Below are 16,218 nucleotides of genomic sequence, written 5' to 3'. Positions count from 1 at the left end.
AGAATCCTGCAGGACATGTGTAGCCTCTGATAGACCCATCCCACTTGTTTGGGCTACCAGGTGTGTGACTGTTTTTGAATGCACAGTGTGCCTGTCAAACCTGTGTATATGTAGTTTATCGAGGCATAGGGAAAGTCAAGGACCAGGACATTCCACTCCCTGTGTCAGCCTGGACATGAATGGACAGACCATCTGTAGGAGATGTGTGCTTCAAAGCCTCCCTAGCTGACTTAAAAAGTGATAATAATTTACATTAAATGAAATTATTTATCATTCTTTTTGCTGGTAGGTGCAGGAATTACTTTGAACACAAACAAACAATCAAACAAAAATTGTCTTAGTGGAAACTCTGGAAAAACACAGTTCCAGAAAATAAATTTTCAGAACTAATGGTTCTATAAACAGGATTTTCAAGGGGATTAGTGTCACTGTTTCCTCATGTTGGAACAATGAAACTATTTCTGCCTGGTTCTTCCCCCTTTATTAGCACCATGCTGTGGTTTCCTTAGTTGTTCACAAATGAAATGCACGCCTTGTCGCAGTTGGCTTGGGTTGGCACATCCCTTTCTCTGCCAGCTTAGTGAAATCCCTGCTGGAGGTTGCTGCACCAGTACACAACACCATGAGAACTCTGTGTTGCATCTGTTGAACTTGTTTTGCAATACATACACAGAAAATCTGTTTTGTTCCATTTTACCACAAAAAGGAGGGATGGAGAACACTGTTATGCAATAAATTCTCTCCACTCTCTGAATGAGAGCACAGGACAGCAGGGGTTCAAGGACCTTCTTTCTCCTATGAGCTGCTTTCTGTGCTTAGCTCCAGTTACAACATGGTCAGCTAGGCAGGGAATAACCAAGAAAATCACTGTGAAGAAAGACTGTGCAGGCACACGGTGCTTCCTGTTCAGGTGCACATTTCTGCTGCTGCTGTGTTTTGGTGGTGGACTTTGTGCTGCGTCCATGCTTAGCACAAGAGGCAGATAAGACTTAAACCAAACAAAAAAAACTTTACTGAGAATTATGATTTTGTGGGGGATCATACCCAAGGTAAAAGCCACTCCTATATACATGCTTTTATGAAGTTCTGGGAGGTGCTGAACATTCCCCAAACCCTCTAAAATACAAGTGTGTTCTACAGTCCGCACATGGGTTGATTTAGTCCTCATCCTTTGTGTGTCTGGTCTGGAGATTTTCCCCAGATATCATAGTGTTTCCAGTGTTGTGTGTATCTCTTCGGGCTGCAAGCACATTAAGGTGATTGTCAGCAGTCAGTGACCTTGATTGTATGTAAATATATTTCAGATTATTCTCTCTGTGACAGGGAATGTCTATACAAATCTACTGCACACAGTTTGATGTCTTCTCATTCTAATGATGTTGAATAAAAAATAAAGCTCCTAAATAGCCCTTGAAAAAAAGGGAGCAAAGCAGAGTAAGAGTTATACTGTCAATGCCATTAAGATATGGTTAGCAATTAATCTATGCATGACTGAAAATAGGACAGACATTATAAAATGATTTTATTCTGGAATGCTGAGTACCAAACACAAAAAAAAAAGGTTATGGTTGGAATTGTCTCAGAGGCCTGATTCCTACACACCCCTCTCCCCCAGCACACATCTGCCCACATCCACCTGTTTTACCACAGCATTCGTGGGCAGAAGATGTGTAACAGCTCCAAAGGAGAATATTTGAAAAAAAAATTCCTTGGAGCATAATGGATACTCTGTGACTACTTAATAACAACATTAAACAAAGTATTATTAAAGAGATGAGCTGTAGGAGAGTTCCTTTGACACGTAACTATAAAACATAATTCTATTTCTATATTTTAATTAGGTCTAATAAGAAAACATAAACACATCTACCCAGTACATGGTACTAATGAAAACAGCAAACAGAGTGTGTTAGTGCATTTAATTACAGTTCAACAGGATACTAAAACACAAATATAAATTAAAGCAGAATAACACTCTATTGTGAAGAGGGTTAAGGTTTAGAATGTCACTTGTACATGCATATGTCTTTCTTGCTTGAAGTTGGTTTCTTACCGGGAGAGATTTTCTAGGTTGTGATTCCTGATTCTATATAAACACAAATCATGTAGAAATAGAGAACATTTTTCCTATATGAACTTGTAACAGACAAGTGAAATACTGTTTTTAAAGGTAGTTCAGATACTGAAAGGAACATCTATGCTAGTAAAATGAGCTTTAGCTCTGCAGAGTTGTCATCTACACTGTTGAATTATGGACACAGTCCCGGATATAATTTTGGTAGCGTACAATTTTCTTTCTCCTAACATATCCACTGTCAGGCCTGATTTGTGATTTGAATAGACCAAGCACCATTCCTGGTAGATAATTCTGCCTTGAGACCCTTCTCTGACACCTAATGAAGTGTAATTGTAGGGGTGTGAACAAATCCATGCCAGTTGCCCTGCCCTAGTACATATAATGCTTGGAAACAGTAAGGCATTCAGAATTTGGAAGATTAAAGCCTTACCTATTGGGCATTAATGGGTTTCTTACATTATATTCTTAGCATTTTCATTTGTTTCTGTTAGTATGGGGGTGTTTTGAGCACCTTAGTTACGCAGTAACCCTTTATCATCATCTGGTAATGCACATTTTCACATGTCCATGCTGTCTGTAGCATGCAGCTTAGAAAAAACAGCCATCACTTTGGTCCTTCAAAAATTATGATATAAAAATATCATGATACAAGCAATTTGCATAATCTGCAGGTGAAAAGGGGGATGTTGCTAGCAGCTGGAAGCTGAGCTTTTTTGAAGAAAATGGTCTTACATCCATTTTCCATGTTTCAATGAAAATAACACTATTTTAATTTTTGAAAGATAGAGAATTTTTATATCTGATGAATGAGACATTCCTCCTAATTATCAAATTTATCTCTTACTATTTTGCTCTCATTTCAAGCAATGTTTTCCCAGGATAGGTATAATTGTGTATCTTCAAAATCTGGTCACATCTATCAAGGAGGGAAACTGCTCCAAAGGTGTTGCAGTTTTTGGCATTCAGGATTGCTGCTCCTCAGAACCCACAGCTGCAATATGGTTGCAACTAAAATAAAAGTAGTAGGCAAGGAAAATAGAAACTGGAGGGAGATCAACTTTTTCCCTAATTTGTTTCCTGTGTGATTTGTCATCTGAGATAAGACCACAGGTAGAAGGGGCAGCAACCCTCTGACCTTTAATTGCATACACCAGTGGAGGACATTCAAGGCAGAGCTAGGATAACGTGCACAGAGAAGGGCAGAAAGCACCGTGCCTGTACGGCATCCAGAGTCACACAGCACAGCTTCCTGACCACAGGCTACACAAAAGAGCTGAGTCTGTGTCAGTCCTGAGCGTGGCACTGACAGGGGAATGATCCAAGTATTCTGAGTGACCATGAGATTACTCTAAAGTAATATGCACTTCCTCGTCATGCAGGATGCAAGCAGTGTCTTTCTAAATTAATAATCAATCAAATATAAATTGCTAGGACTTTGACACTATGATGTCATTAAAATTAATTTAGTTTCAGAATGCATTATGTTTTTAGTATTGTAAAGGATCTATAGCTAAAAAACAGTGAAAGCATTTTTCTTTTTTTTTTTTTTTTAAGTCTCATGGTCCTGCAAGCTTTCTGTTGTGGCTGCTTGGGATATATTAACTGCCAGCCTCTGTGTATTTTCTGCTTTCTGCTCTTAAACTTAATTAAAATATTGACAAGTAAAATCAAGAATGTCAAGATGGGTGCTTTAACGGCCTATATTTTATTTTTAATTGTTGTCATAATATAAGATAAAGTTCTGTGAAATTAAAAAAGAGAAAATTATATTACTGTGTTAAAAAGAAAATATGTCTTCAGCTTGTTCAACATGGCATTTTGAAGCTTGACAGAATAATTGATTCTGTAGTCTAGTAATAATTCAGTGTAGTCTTGCACTTCTAGGTGACATAGATAAATCAAATGCAGATGCATTGTAATCTCCAGTTTTTGCAATTTCAAGGCTACTTGATCACCTTAGCTCTGATCCTATAAATTAAATAATTCTTGACAGCAGCATTGACTGATGAGAATATATCAAAACTGATGATTTCTGCAAATCAGACTGGAGACAGGAGAAAGCAAGGAAGCCTGTCTTGTCACAGGCTGTATTTTACTGAGAAAATTTTGAGTGTTTGGGGCTTTTATATACATGAGCAAAAGGGACAAAGATAGAAAGAGGGGTGGCATGCTGGAATGGCGAGGCAACAGACAGAAACCATAAAAGTAATTTGAAAGTTGTATTTGAAAGGGAAGACAGAGGTTAAAATTGAATGTATTCAAGGACAATGAGAGGGATGTAGGGACTGTAAAGTCAGTGTGAGATGGGACCATGAGGGAGTTTGTTTGAGAGATCTTGATGACAAAACCACAGAGAAAACAGAAAAGCAAATTTTGGAACAAATAGAACTGGAATCAACTGGATATTTTGCAGGTCTTTTTACAGTAACATAAGTAGCTTTGGAAGGAATGTAACAATAGATAGGAGAAAACAAAAGAGAGCTGCCCAGAGAAGCTGAGGATGTCCAATCCGTGGAAGCGTTCAAGGTCAGATTGGATGGGGGTCTGAGCAAGTGGGTCTAGTTGAAGATGTCCCAGCTTATTGCAGAGGGTTTGGATCTAATGATCTTTAGAAGTTCCTATCAACTCAAACCATTCTATGATTCCATGAAAGGGAAATGAGTGTATAGAATGAGATTTTAGAAGGAAGCTGGAGAAAGGAAATTTTATGAAGAAGGAATGAGTTGATCAAAGAATTGAATCATCTGGGCAGGTATCAAAATGAGGGATTTAAGTGGCCTCATAAGTACAGTCACATGGTGTTAAATATGTGAGATGAGCCTGGGGGAAGGGGCTGCAGCCTCTTGCTTTCTTTGGTAAGTCTGTATTTTATGAGCTAACTAGAATTTGAGAATGTAGGTGCAGTTATCTCTTCTATCATACATTTTCTGCATGATATATTGCAACTGAAACCAGTTTATGCATTATATAAGGCAGCTGGAATTTGTCAGGTTTTTCCAAATGCAGAATTTCCTTAGGCTCATTGCTTCTCAGTGTTTTAACAAACCACATATCTGTCCCTTGGGAAAGATCTATCCCCTTCCTCAGCATCTGTAAAATGGGGCAACTAGCTCTGCCATAGTACTGAGTGTTGTGAGAATTATTTTTTTAAGACTATGATAATGCTATGTACACAAATCCCAAAGGTAAAAGAAGGTGAAGTCAGAAGCTTGTATTGCAGAGTATTCTTCAAAGCTGAAGAATTATTTTGGTGTTAAATTGAGAAAGGAGTTTTGCCCTACTGCCTCTGCTAAATGCTGTAAGAAATATTTGAATGATCCCTTGCCTGCTTATTGTGTTACATGCCAGTCATGGTAGCATTACAGAATTTGCATGCCAATTCCATTAATGGAGGGATTAAGTCTTTACTTGTCTTTTTAATAAAAAAAGCAATTCAATATGTGTATTTTGATGCTTTTCCTGTTTTTGCAGTTTCAAAGAGTTATCTTTCATTGATATATGTTCACTACAGACTGAATATGAAAATATTTTTATTACACCTGATTTAACAGTTACTTAAATGTTATTATTGCAATATCTTTAAAGATTTGTACTGACATTTTTTCTTATGCATTGAAAAGATTTATTCATTAGCCTGATTTGATGTGCTATTTTAGGATGGTATAGGGTTTTCTAGGTTGGTATTATGACAATTGAAATAATATTTGTGAAGAAGTACCTTAAAAGTAAATATCGGTCATTAAATAGATTGACACATAACGAGTAGATTAAACACATGAATGTAATGAATAAAAATCTACTTAAGGACAAATCTGCATGCTATGTAGTATGCTTATTGGGGTGAAGTGAAGCCATAAGTATGCCAGAATTTCACAAGGGTTGTCTAAGACCCTTGACCATAAGATCACTGTCCAGAGCTTTGGGGTAGTACAAGGAAGGCATGTAATGACAAAGCTGGCTTTGAAGGATGAAGGAAACATTATCCTTTTGGGATAGAGTTTTGTGTTTGTGTTTCACAACTATGAAAACTTGACCCCTAACTGAATTATGGTGTTCAATATAGTAAATAATCTTAGAATTTTTCAGAAACTGTCTCAAGAGTTCTTGGTAAATGTAGTTAAACAGTGGCTTTGGCAGGTGCAATCAGCAAACCAAGATTACTTCTGGTAAGACTGGAATTTGACATCAAATTCTAAGAAAAGATTCCTAGAGTGTGTCTAGATGTGAGCTGGATGTGAGATTAAATCTGGGACTGGAACACCTCTGCTTTCGTTTCTGTATATAAGAATCTCTGTCTGATTTAGAGACCTAATCTCCCATCATGCTTAGGACAGAAGCACAATTCAATTCAGTTATCTAAAAATAGGAATCTAATGTCATTTGAGGTGCTATAGAGGTGTATTTGAAATGCACATGGAGAGACTGCCATGTATTTTACAGGGCATATATGGGGGAGACCTGCACTCTTCTGAATGGCAGCTGGAGGCCAGGGGGGATGCCCTAAGGAATCTGCAGTGATGGTAGATACCTGCATTAAGGCAAGGGAATCAATACCAAGGGGACTGGAGAGAGGGTGACTGAACTGTTCTCTGAAGTCTTGATGGTATTGACTAGATCGTGATTTTATTGACTAGATCTCAAATGACTGCTCTGGGAGCTTAAATACCTAGGGTACATGTAAATAGCTATGCTGCAAATTTGAGTGATGAAATTGGGAATGGATTTTAATCCTAACTGTAGAAAAAACCTTGATTCATTTCTACTGGCTTTTTTTTTGTTAATTTATTTTTTGTGCAAATAGCACTTTAGAGAGATAAAGGCAGAGAGATACACTCAGCACAAACTGGTTTACTGAGTCTCTCATAGCATACATTAATGAACAACTAGTGTACTTTAACAGCATAACATTTTACAGGACACAGCAAAAGTGCAAAAAATTCCTCTAGTTCCTCTAGTTTCTTAGTTAGCTACAAAGGCTTAGATGCTGGATTCCTGACTAATTATGTAGAAAAATTATTGGCACATGTTGAAGGATGGACTTTATTAACTCCAAATATATTGCGGCAGTGTAATGCTGTACAGTACTAGAGGCTGAGAGAGGTTCTCTGCAGAAGCCTTAGATTGGAAAGACATATTAAACTGAGATATGTTTCTCTGAATCAGTAATAATAATGCCCAAGTCCAAAATAACGTAGTGAAACCACCTTGGTATTGACCACTAATGGTGTATCAGATGCTGCTATTCTGCCTCCAAGAAAGGGGCACACAGACAAAACAGTGGTGGAGGACTGACTAGACAAAGGCCAGGGCAGTGGCCTTTGGAGCTGCTTTGTGAGACAGAGATGGACCATTCCAGCTACCCATTTAGGAAGGAACTGTCTCGGCTTAAAAATAACCAGATAGCACACCTCATGTTAAAAGAAGTGTCCCCTTTTCAACAGAGGAGTTCAAGTCCTGCAAATCTGCAAAGACAACATTGCTTGGGAAAGGGCCAGAAACTTCTAAATGACCAGAGATCGTTTTCAGTTTTAGAAATAATTAGGTCATTCGTGAATCTGTTGTCTAGCAAAAGTGTGCCATTTAGATTTAATTAATACAGATGAATATTTTTGGTCTGTCTGAGAATTATTTTGGCTCAGATCCCAAACAATGACTTCCAACCACACTGTTTGATGTTGGAGTCTGTCCCTGTTCATTTAACTCTTCCATGAAATTGCTAGACCTAGGAGTCAGTTTTTCAAAGCAGAAACTGGTTTTAATTATTAAAGAAAGTCCACTCAATAGACCATAGATGAGTTCCAAAATGATTACCAAAATTTCCCTTTTTTTCTCAGTTTTAACATGACATAGTTAATTCACATGATGCCTAACACAACTTGAAGAAATAATCAACATTATACAGACCTAATTCTATTGAATTTTTCTGTCTTGACCTTCCAATATGAAGGGTGAATTTTTAGTGGAAACAGCCTTGTTCAGTATTTATAACACAAGCATTGCAGGACATGTAACCTAAAAATTAAGTTGACCAAAAACTAATTTGAAAATTACTCCACTGGGATAGATTGATAGACTTAACAGGTAGTTTTAAGTAAGGGATGGCGAATACCTTTGTGGTCCAAGGAGGATCTTATTGCTCCCAAAGGTAATAATTAGGAACTAATAAGGAACAAATTTTTGACCCTTACAAATATTCTGACATGTTAAGCCTGACATGCTAGAACAAGAAGAGATGGAACATCTTTTACTCTCATTTTCTTATTTTTGTCCAGGCTTTGTTAGCCAAGGCACAATTTCCTGAGATGGTTTTGTCTATTGTGAAATAAATATAGAGACAGCTATAAACGTGGATGCAGGGCCTCCTCTGTTTTGGAGACGTTTAATGTTTAAGGTCATTGATCTTGAAGCAGCAAAGGACATCGTGGGGTTAGAGTATTGTGGGTATGGAACCAAATGAGTGCTGCAACAGACTATTTAGCATGGCATTGCAAACCAGCAGTGGTCTGTGGCTTAAAAACCATGATATTGACCACTAAGGTTATGCCCGCACTAGTATGTAGTGCAGTGCAATGGGAACAAGTCCATGTAGTGAAAAAGTCGTTGCTGACCTGATGAACTCATTATATCGATTTAATTTCTACATCTGATGGTATAGATCCACCCAAAAGAAATTAGTTTCTCATGCTTTAAAACTGCTCTGCAATCCAAAGCACAACCATTAAATGGACTCTTGAGGTTTCCTTTGAAAGTAAATATTTAAAATAAAGTAGTACAAAGTTGTTTAACTGTTCCATGAAAACTCATGCACAAAGTTTGATTTTCATGTATGTTTTTCAAGCTGACATTTTTCCCTCAAGCTTCCAGACATTTCAGCCTTGAATATTTGAGGCATATTCATAAATGGAATAAACAGCAGAGGGTGGCTTTCGAGTGATGGGCACTTGGTATTATTTAGTAAACTTTATTATACAGGCATCAGCGGTCTAATTGTTTTGCAAGATGTACCCAGCAATGCAGCTGGTGAAGAGCTCCCTTTCTTATCAAAAGATGATTGAAATTATTATATGCAAGGCAGTAAAGCCCTATTTTATGTTGAATTAAATTGATTAGAATGAAGACATGCATTTTTTCTAATAAAAATTAATCTAGATTTTAGAAAGAAATTATCTCTACATACTATAGCTTGTCATATGAAATGATTTTTACTACTATAACCTTTGAGCCAAATAAATACAGTAAAAACAGAGAAAGATAGGTTTATTAAATGTCAAGTGATGAAAACTATATAAAAAGTGTATTTTTCATGCCAAACTTCTCTTTTTCTTGTAGCCAAAGCAACGTACATCCATAGTATCCTCTCTAGAATTTCACCGAATGAATCACGGCCACAATTATTTTGAAATCAACCCGTCCATTGGCTGTGCAAGTTTTATTTCTACTCCTGCAGTCAGTCCAGCTAATTATTCCTTTGGATCTCTGGAATGCAGTCTTGAAGAGAAAGAACTTACAGGTATAGAAAAAAAAGCTTACCTTTTCTGTCAAAAAAGCTCTATAAAACTTTAGGGTTCTGGGTTTAAGTAGTAATTGCTGTTGTCTTTGGTAGTAAAATACATTTATCATAAATACACAGAATTATTCTTAATTTTTTTTCTTACTACTCTACAAAGAGTTCTGATATTTAATGACGAGTATTATGAGACGTACTTTTGTCCTGAATATTATTTTTTGAATAAAAAACCTTAATTTCCAGATTTGCCTGGAATTTAGGTATTGTAGTTTTTGAAATCATGGTGATTCATACATCTACTTTCATCATTGTGTGGTCAATATACTCCAATAAGAATTTTAAGTTGAAAAAATGTAATTGGAAATCATTATGTAACCACCAGTAAAGATGAGGAAGGGAAGATTTCTAAGAAACCTGTGATTGTTTCTTCAATAGTGATGGGATTCACTAAAGTAAAACTTCGATGTATTTGCTCTGATGATAGGAGTTGAATGGAGTGATGGAATGGAGAAGTTTTTATCTGTAAACAGAGATTTCTATAATGAAAATGCTTTAAAAAGGACGAAAGTATTTCCTTTTTCACAGATCAAAGTTTCAAGAATGGGAAATTGTCAGTAAACCAGGCATTTACCTTTATCCTTTCAAATTCCATATAAAAGTTGCTTTATTTAGGCTAAATTTGTGGCAGAAGGGTATAGTATTTGGGAAATTTGTTATGAAACAAATGTCTTTGCTAGCTAGTTTATGGGATCTGCAGATCAAGTTTAAAAGGGTACTGTATTTAAAATATACATAGGAGTAGATTACTGTGAAATAAAAATAATAAAAATGTTGAAATTCAGTGCAAATTTATCAATTGGTTTTTGTAGCGTTGGTCTTGAAATGAGATTAATCCTCTTCATTCCTAGTTGGTAGAGTTTTAAAAAAATAATTTTGTAGCTAGATCAATAGAAAACTATATGTTTAGGAAACTATTGTGAAATAAGAATGAGAATTCCTGTCTTCTTTGATGAAGAGAAAGTTAAAATGAACAGAGATTATTCATATTGGTTTTTTTTTGATTATAATATAAACAAAGATAGTATGTGTCATCTTTGAAACTAAAAAGGTGCTTATATCAAGGATATAGCAAATATTTTCAAACTTAAGTGGAAACAATTTGAATGGTATCTTTTATTCCTAGGTCTGGGGTCATTTAATTCTTTAATGTTTTGGATGTTTTCTGTTGTTACTGGTTTTTTTCTATGATAAATTCTCCTCAGCAATCGCAATTTTATTCTGGGTAGTTTAATGATACTAAGTATTTCTTGATGTTTAAAAGCAAAGATAAGAAAACAGAACATTCACTGACATTAGATAATTAACTTTTTCAGATTTCTGCTGTTGCACAATTCTGTTTAAGTTCTTCATAGTATCTGGATTCGCTTGACTCTTACCTTCTTTGGTTAAATCTACAATGGACTACACTCAATAACTTCTAATTACTGCATTTAATTTTATCTGAGATTGGGACTATAAGGTCATTCTTCTTAGAATTTTATGCTTCTAATTTGTGGATGATTTGACTTATGGATTGAGTGCAAGCTGAATTTCCTTTTATCTCTGCCCAGAAAGCTGAGAAAAAATAACAGGCAAAATGACTGAAGTTCAGGGTATCTTTGACAAGCATTTCAATAGTAAATTTTAACATCAGTAATCCTTAATTTACCATTAGTAAATGAAATAATTACAATAAAATTAACATTCCACCCTCCATTTTCAGCTGGTATCCTAGAATTATTTAAGTAATATACAGGATCCTATATTAGACACAATATTACCCTGAATCAAAAAACTCATATTTTATTTTGATCATTTAGTTAGTTTTGACTCCTTACTGATAGATGATGCATGGTAACTCTGCAAGAGACAAGGAGTACTAATGTGGAAAGAGAGTAACAAAATCTGGAAGGAACAGATCAAAATTGTCTCTCTTGGAAAAATTTTTAAGGCTTTTCTCTTATCTAAAATGTTAAAAGCTGAACCTGGAATAATAATGGTGAGCAAGGAGCAGCAGAAACAGTGTTCTGTGTTCTGCTACAGCTTTTCTCTGCTTTAGCTAGCTGTTGTTTCACTGAAAGGTCCCTTGTTTCTTTTCAAGTTCTACAGTGACAACAAATGCAATTCATCATATGACCTAAATATAACCTTCTGAAAATTTGTGGAAAGTCTGCATCTTAAAATAATGGTTAGTTTAATTGAAGATTTTTGTGCATTTGAGTGAAACAATTTAAATGCTTTTTACAGGATTTCTAAATCAGAAGCTTCCATCTAAATAAGGCATAAGTATTTCCCTACTCAATTGCAGTGCTTTTTATGTTTTCTTCATGAAATTTGCTATGATTCATTATAATTCAGATAAAAGTGAGAGATGAATACAACAAAGTAATTATTCTGAAATCTTCATAATTTTACCTTTACCTCAGGCAGTCTAGACTACCTTTGGTAATCTGCTACCAAAGAATAAACAACCTGTTGTTGATGGTTCTTTTTTATGTTTGGGGATCACAGTTTTTCTCTTGGAGTTTGCTAATTCCCTACATCACCTGAAACAGGAGTCCCGATTTTTAAGAAGTGTATTTTTATCAAATAGAAAACCACTGAACTCTTTCAGAGATATATATTTAATATCTGAGACATATTATTTTAATCACAGTATATGACAACATTTATGATTAATTATCCAGAGAACAGGCCACATACAATGGTAAATATATGCATCAGCTTTGGCATCAGATAGCCTTGTAGAGTTAACAAACCAGGTATGTTGTATGCATGGATGGCAGCACATATCTTAAAATCGGGTTGCCTGATGTAAGAATAAAGGTTCTGTCGTTTGTTTTGAACTTTAACTGGTGGAAGAACCTGTGACAAATTGGCAACATTTCTCTCATTCCAGTATTTGTAGGGCAGACTGCGTGAATGCAGTGTTGGCATGACCTCTTTTCAGGGCTTTGTCTGGTGCTAGATTATTGACATCAGAGAAGCATTCTCGAATTCCAAGTGAATGGTTGTGCTTTCATAGCATTGCATTTCACCTCAAGCTGGAAGCCAGTGCATCCCAGTAATATCAGCTACTACACATAGTAGTATAGTACTGTACTAAAAAGTGAGACCACTTCATTGCACAGGGAAGTCATTTCTGTAGGTAACTGTCCCAGCAAGATGCCTGTAATTTTCTTCATCATCTGGATATATGTTTAGTAGGTGTTCTGTAAGATAACACACATGAAAAATTAATTAAAAACCTGATAATCAGGTGATTGTTGTTTGTGAGATGGTCCTCATATTACTTTGACCATGAGCTAAGACCACAGATGTGCAAGATAATTCACTGCAGGAGAGAGCAGCCTGGGCTTTCAGGAAAATACCTACCTAAGAGATCTCTGCTTTGTTTTCTATATCCCTCAAGTTCTCCTGAAACTCTAAATCTTAAAGATTGAAGGCAACAAAATTGTGGCCTTTTGGTAGCAGCAGCTTGGCACAATCAACACGTGCAGCTGAAACTGTCAGTTTGGATGATTTTCATTTTTACTTGATCAGTCCAAATAATGGATCTTTCTCTAACCCATATAATTTCATTATGTCTTCTTGTCCTGAGTATAATTGGGCCATGAAATTAAAAAGACAGTCCTGCACAGGTTCTTGTTCTGTTCTAGCTGAAAAAATAGGTCTGTACTCAGATTCATGTATGCAGCAAAAATACCAGCAGATGTCTGAAGGTAATCTCATTACAATCTTTATTTTCAACCTGTGAAAATCTGTATATTTTTAATAAGTTCAGTATGCCATTCATTGTAAACAAAGATACAGTTTTTCCATCATCTTGTTGGGGTACTGAGAAGTAATTACTGAGTTTATCTCTTAGCTAGAAAGGCTGTCTCCACTGGAGAGGACCTTAAAGTAGCTGTTACTGTTTTTATATGCCATGTTCTCTGACTGTGAGAAACATTTAATACATCTAAGAAGGCTACATTTTTTCCTTAAAGCAACCTGGAATACACAATTCAAAAATTTAATCTTTAATGTGTAGACTACAATTTTTTTCTTTTACTTTTGAAAAAAATATATTGGAGTCACACCTTTGATTCCTTCTATAAGTGTATTCAGATCTTTCTGTACATATCTGATGAAATTGTTCTGTCTCATAAGTCCTATTTCAGAAGCAAAAGCTGCCCTAAAAGCAAAAAACTGCAGTTTTGTCTTTTTATTTTGAGAGAATCAAGAAATACAGCCTATTAGAATTAGAAACTTCTTTCAGAGATCAGGCCTAAAATTCTTGGCTATGTTGCATTCCTTTATACAGTCAGAATTTATTCTGGTGCAGGAACGTTTCTTTATGTGACAGTTGCAGAGCTTCTCTTCGAAGTAGGTCACATATTTGTCAACATTACTTTCTCATTCAATTATCTCATGTATTAAGACTTGATATGAAAAGATCAAACTATGGTGTCTATTTAGACTCTTCAAGCTTTGTTTCTTCAATTATAAAAGGTTTATATAAAGGTTTATAAAAGTCTAATGATATATATATATAAAGGTTTATAAAAGTCTAATGACTAGAAGTGAAATACAAAATGAAAGGAATACAAAGAAGAAGAAAGTAACTTTTATTACCAGAGCATTTTTTGAGTGTTCTGTATACAAGTTCATGGTACAATGTCTTTGTTAATAAAACCTCACTAATTAGGAAAAGAACGCATGGTTTTCAAGTGACAGAAAAAGGGGAGAATATTGGCTTGTAATGAAATAAGAATAATCAAGAAATTTTGGTAGATAAGGCTTTCCAACCTCCTTTATCCAGACACCTGTATATCCAGTGAGGTAATATCTAAAAATACTTGTATTACCAGTCTGTAACAACTTGTCATTGATTGAAAACTCTTTTCCAGATGAAATGGCTTTGAAGGTCAAATCCAGGCCTCATTTCTCTGGTTTTTAATTTTCTTCATCATCTTCTTGATTACAATGCAACAAATTCTGCCAAGGCATTCTTCAAAACAGGTTAATTTGAACCTTTTCATCTGCAAAGATTATCTATTTTTCCCTATAATTTATTGCTATGTTCAACTGAATGCAATTAGTAAGACATAGTAGAGCTATTCCAGGAACTGCTACTGGGGATCATACTCAGTACTGTCTCATACAGGTTGTTTTTTGTTCTAATTAACTTGTCCAGCAGATGTAGCATGTCGAGGTCTCCTTATGTTGCCCTTCTTTTTGCTGCTTCTAATTTCAGCCTTTGCACAGTTATCCAAGGCAAGACACTGTCTCACAGGGACAGAGAAATGTAGGGTTGATTAATATTATAAACTTCTCTTTGGTAACTGTTACTGTCTTTGCACAGTCCAGTTTCAAAGCAATGTATTTCATGCAACTCATTGTAATTATATCTTAGTGTTAAAATATGTCAACATGTCCAAAAATCTAGTGGCAGAAAGGTCTTCTGAGGCAATACCTGGAAAGCTGTGGATGAAACCAATTCCTGTTGTTCCAGTCAAAAACATTATACCTTTTTCCAAGAAATTGGTTTGTGCTAGTGCTTTCATGAAACATTAGATAAATTATGCCCCTGAATCTCATGCCACCTGAACTTAAAATTAACTGGAATTAACTATATTATTCCATCTTAAACTTCATGACAGCCCTTCAGTAATGCCTCTGCATTGTTGTCATTCAGTCTTTTCTCAGGCTTAAAGGAACTATCCAGGCTAAACCCATTTAGTTGTTCATGGGAACCTGCTCTCCAAACATACTGTCTCATATATCACTCACTATGTGGACATTCGGATTGCTAAAAAATGGTAAAGTAATGTGAAAATAAAACAATTTGTAGCAAGCATATTGAGGGAATAAAACTGCAGATGGGTCTTGAATCTCTGTTGTCAGATACAGCACTGGATGTGTTAATCAAACAAGGAATGACATGAACAGCTTATCTCTTTTCAAATCAAATTCTGAACCATCTGACCACATGTGGAAAGGCATGTGTTGAGCCATGTGCCTGCCTATCTTTTATTCAGATGGCTATTCTTCACAGGATTTGCTCTTTTCACTCACATTATTTGCTTATTCTGAATAAAGCCAGTTAGCTATTGTTGACAATACAGTATTATGTTCTAATACTTAGGGTATTTTGACTAATTTTGAAAGCCCGTATTATTAAGTCTTAGTCTGGCGAGGAGGAAGGTAGGAAGTAGAGCAATGCTGTGATAATGCTGGAGATGAAAATTTTAGAGACTGTCCTAAAAGTGGGGAAAATTTCCCTCAGAATCCTTAGAAGCACTGTGTGTTACACTGCTATCAGGCCCAGGAGTTAGCTATTTCTCTGAATCCTTTTTTGCCTCTGAAGTAAGCATAATGGAAAGCTTACTGCAATGTACTGCATGTTTGTATACATGTCTATCTGCAACTATTAAAATCTCTTACACTTCATTTAGTTGCATACATCCCCTTCCTTGAGAGGTGTCAGCACAGATAAATAAGTGCTTCATCACACGATAAAATGATTCCCTGAAGGAGCAACAGATACTACCATATTAAGTCAATAAGGACTGTCTAAGGACCTTCTTTTGAGGAATCTTCTTTTGAGATT

At 35.8% G+C, this 16,218-nt stretch overlaps 1 protein-coding gene across 2 annotated transcripts in view; it reads left to right on the top strand.

Annotated features, from left to right (window-relative positions):
- ANKS1B (ankyrin repeat and sterile alpha motif domain containing 1B) overlaps window positions 1–16,218 on the top strand; it is a 396,726-nt gene that overhangs the window by 135,103 nt on the left and 245,405 nt on the right. For both annotated transcript variants that reach the window (XM_053977912.1, XM_053977910.1), the window contains exon 12: window positions 9,407–9,587. In XM_053977912.1, the coding sequence (XP_053833887.1) occupies window positions 9,407–9,587 (181 nt within the window). The remainder of the gene's footprint in view (window positions 1–9,406; window positions 9,588–16,218) is intronic.

This window comes from Vidua macroura, chromosome 5 (genome assembly GCF_024509145.1).
Source record: "Vidua macroura isolate BioBank_ID:100142 chromosome 5, ASM2450914v1, whole genome shotgun sequence".
In the NCBI taxonomy this organism is placed as follows: domain Eukaryota; kingdom Metazoa; phylum Chordata; class Aves; order Passeriformes; family Viduidae; genus Vidua; species Vidua macroura.
The sequence above is the reverse complement of the archived record's forward strand: the minus strand, read 5'-3'. Positions and strand labels throughout refer to the sequence as shown.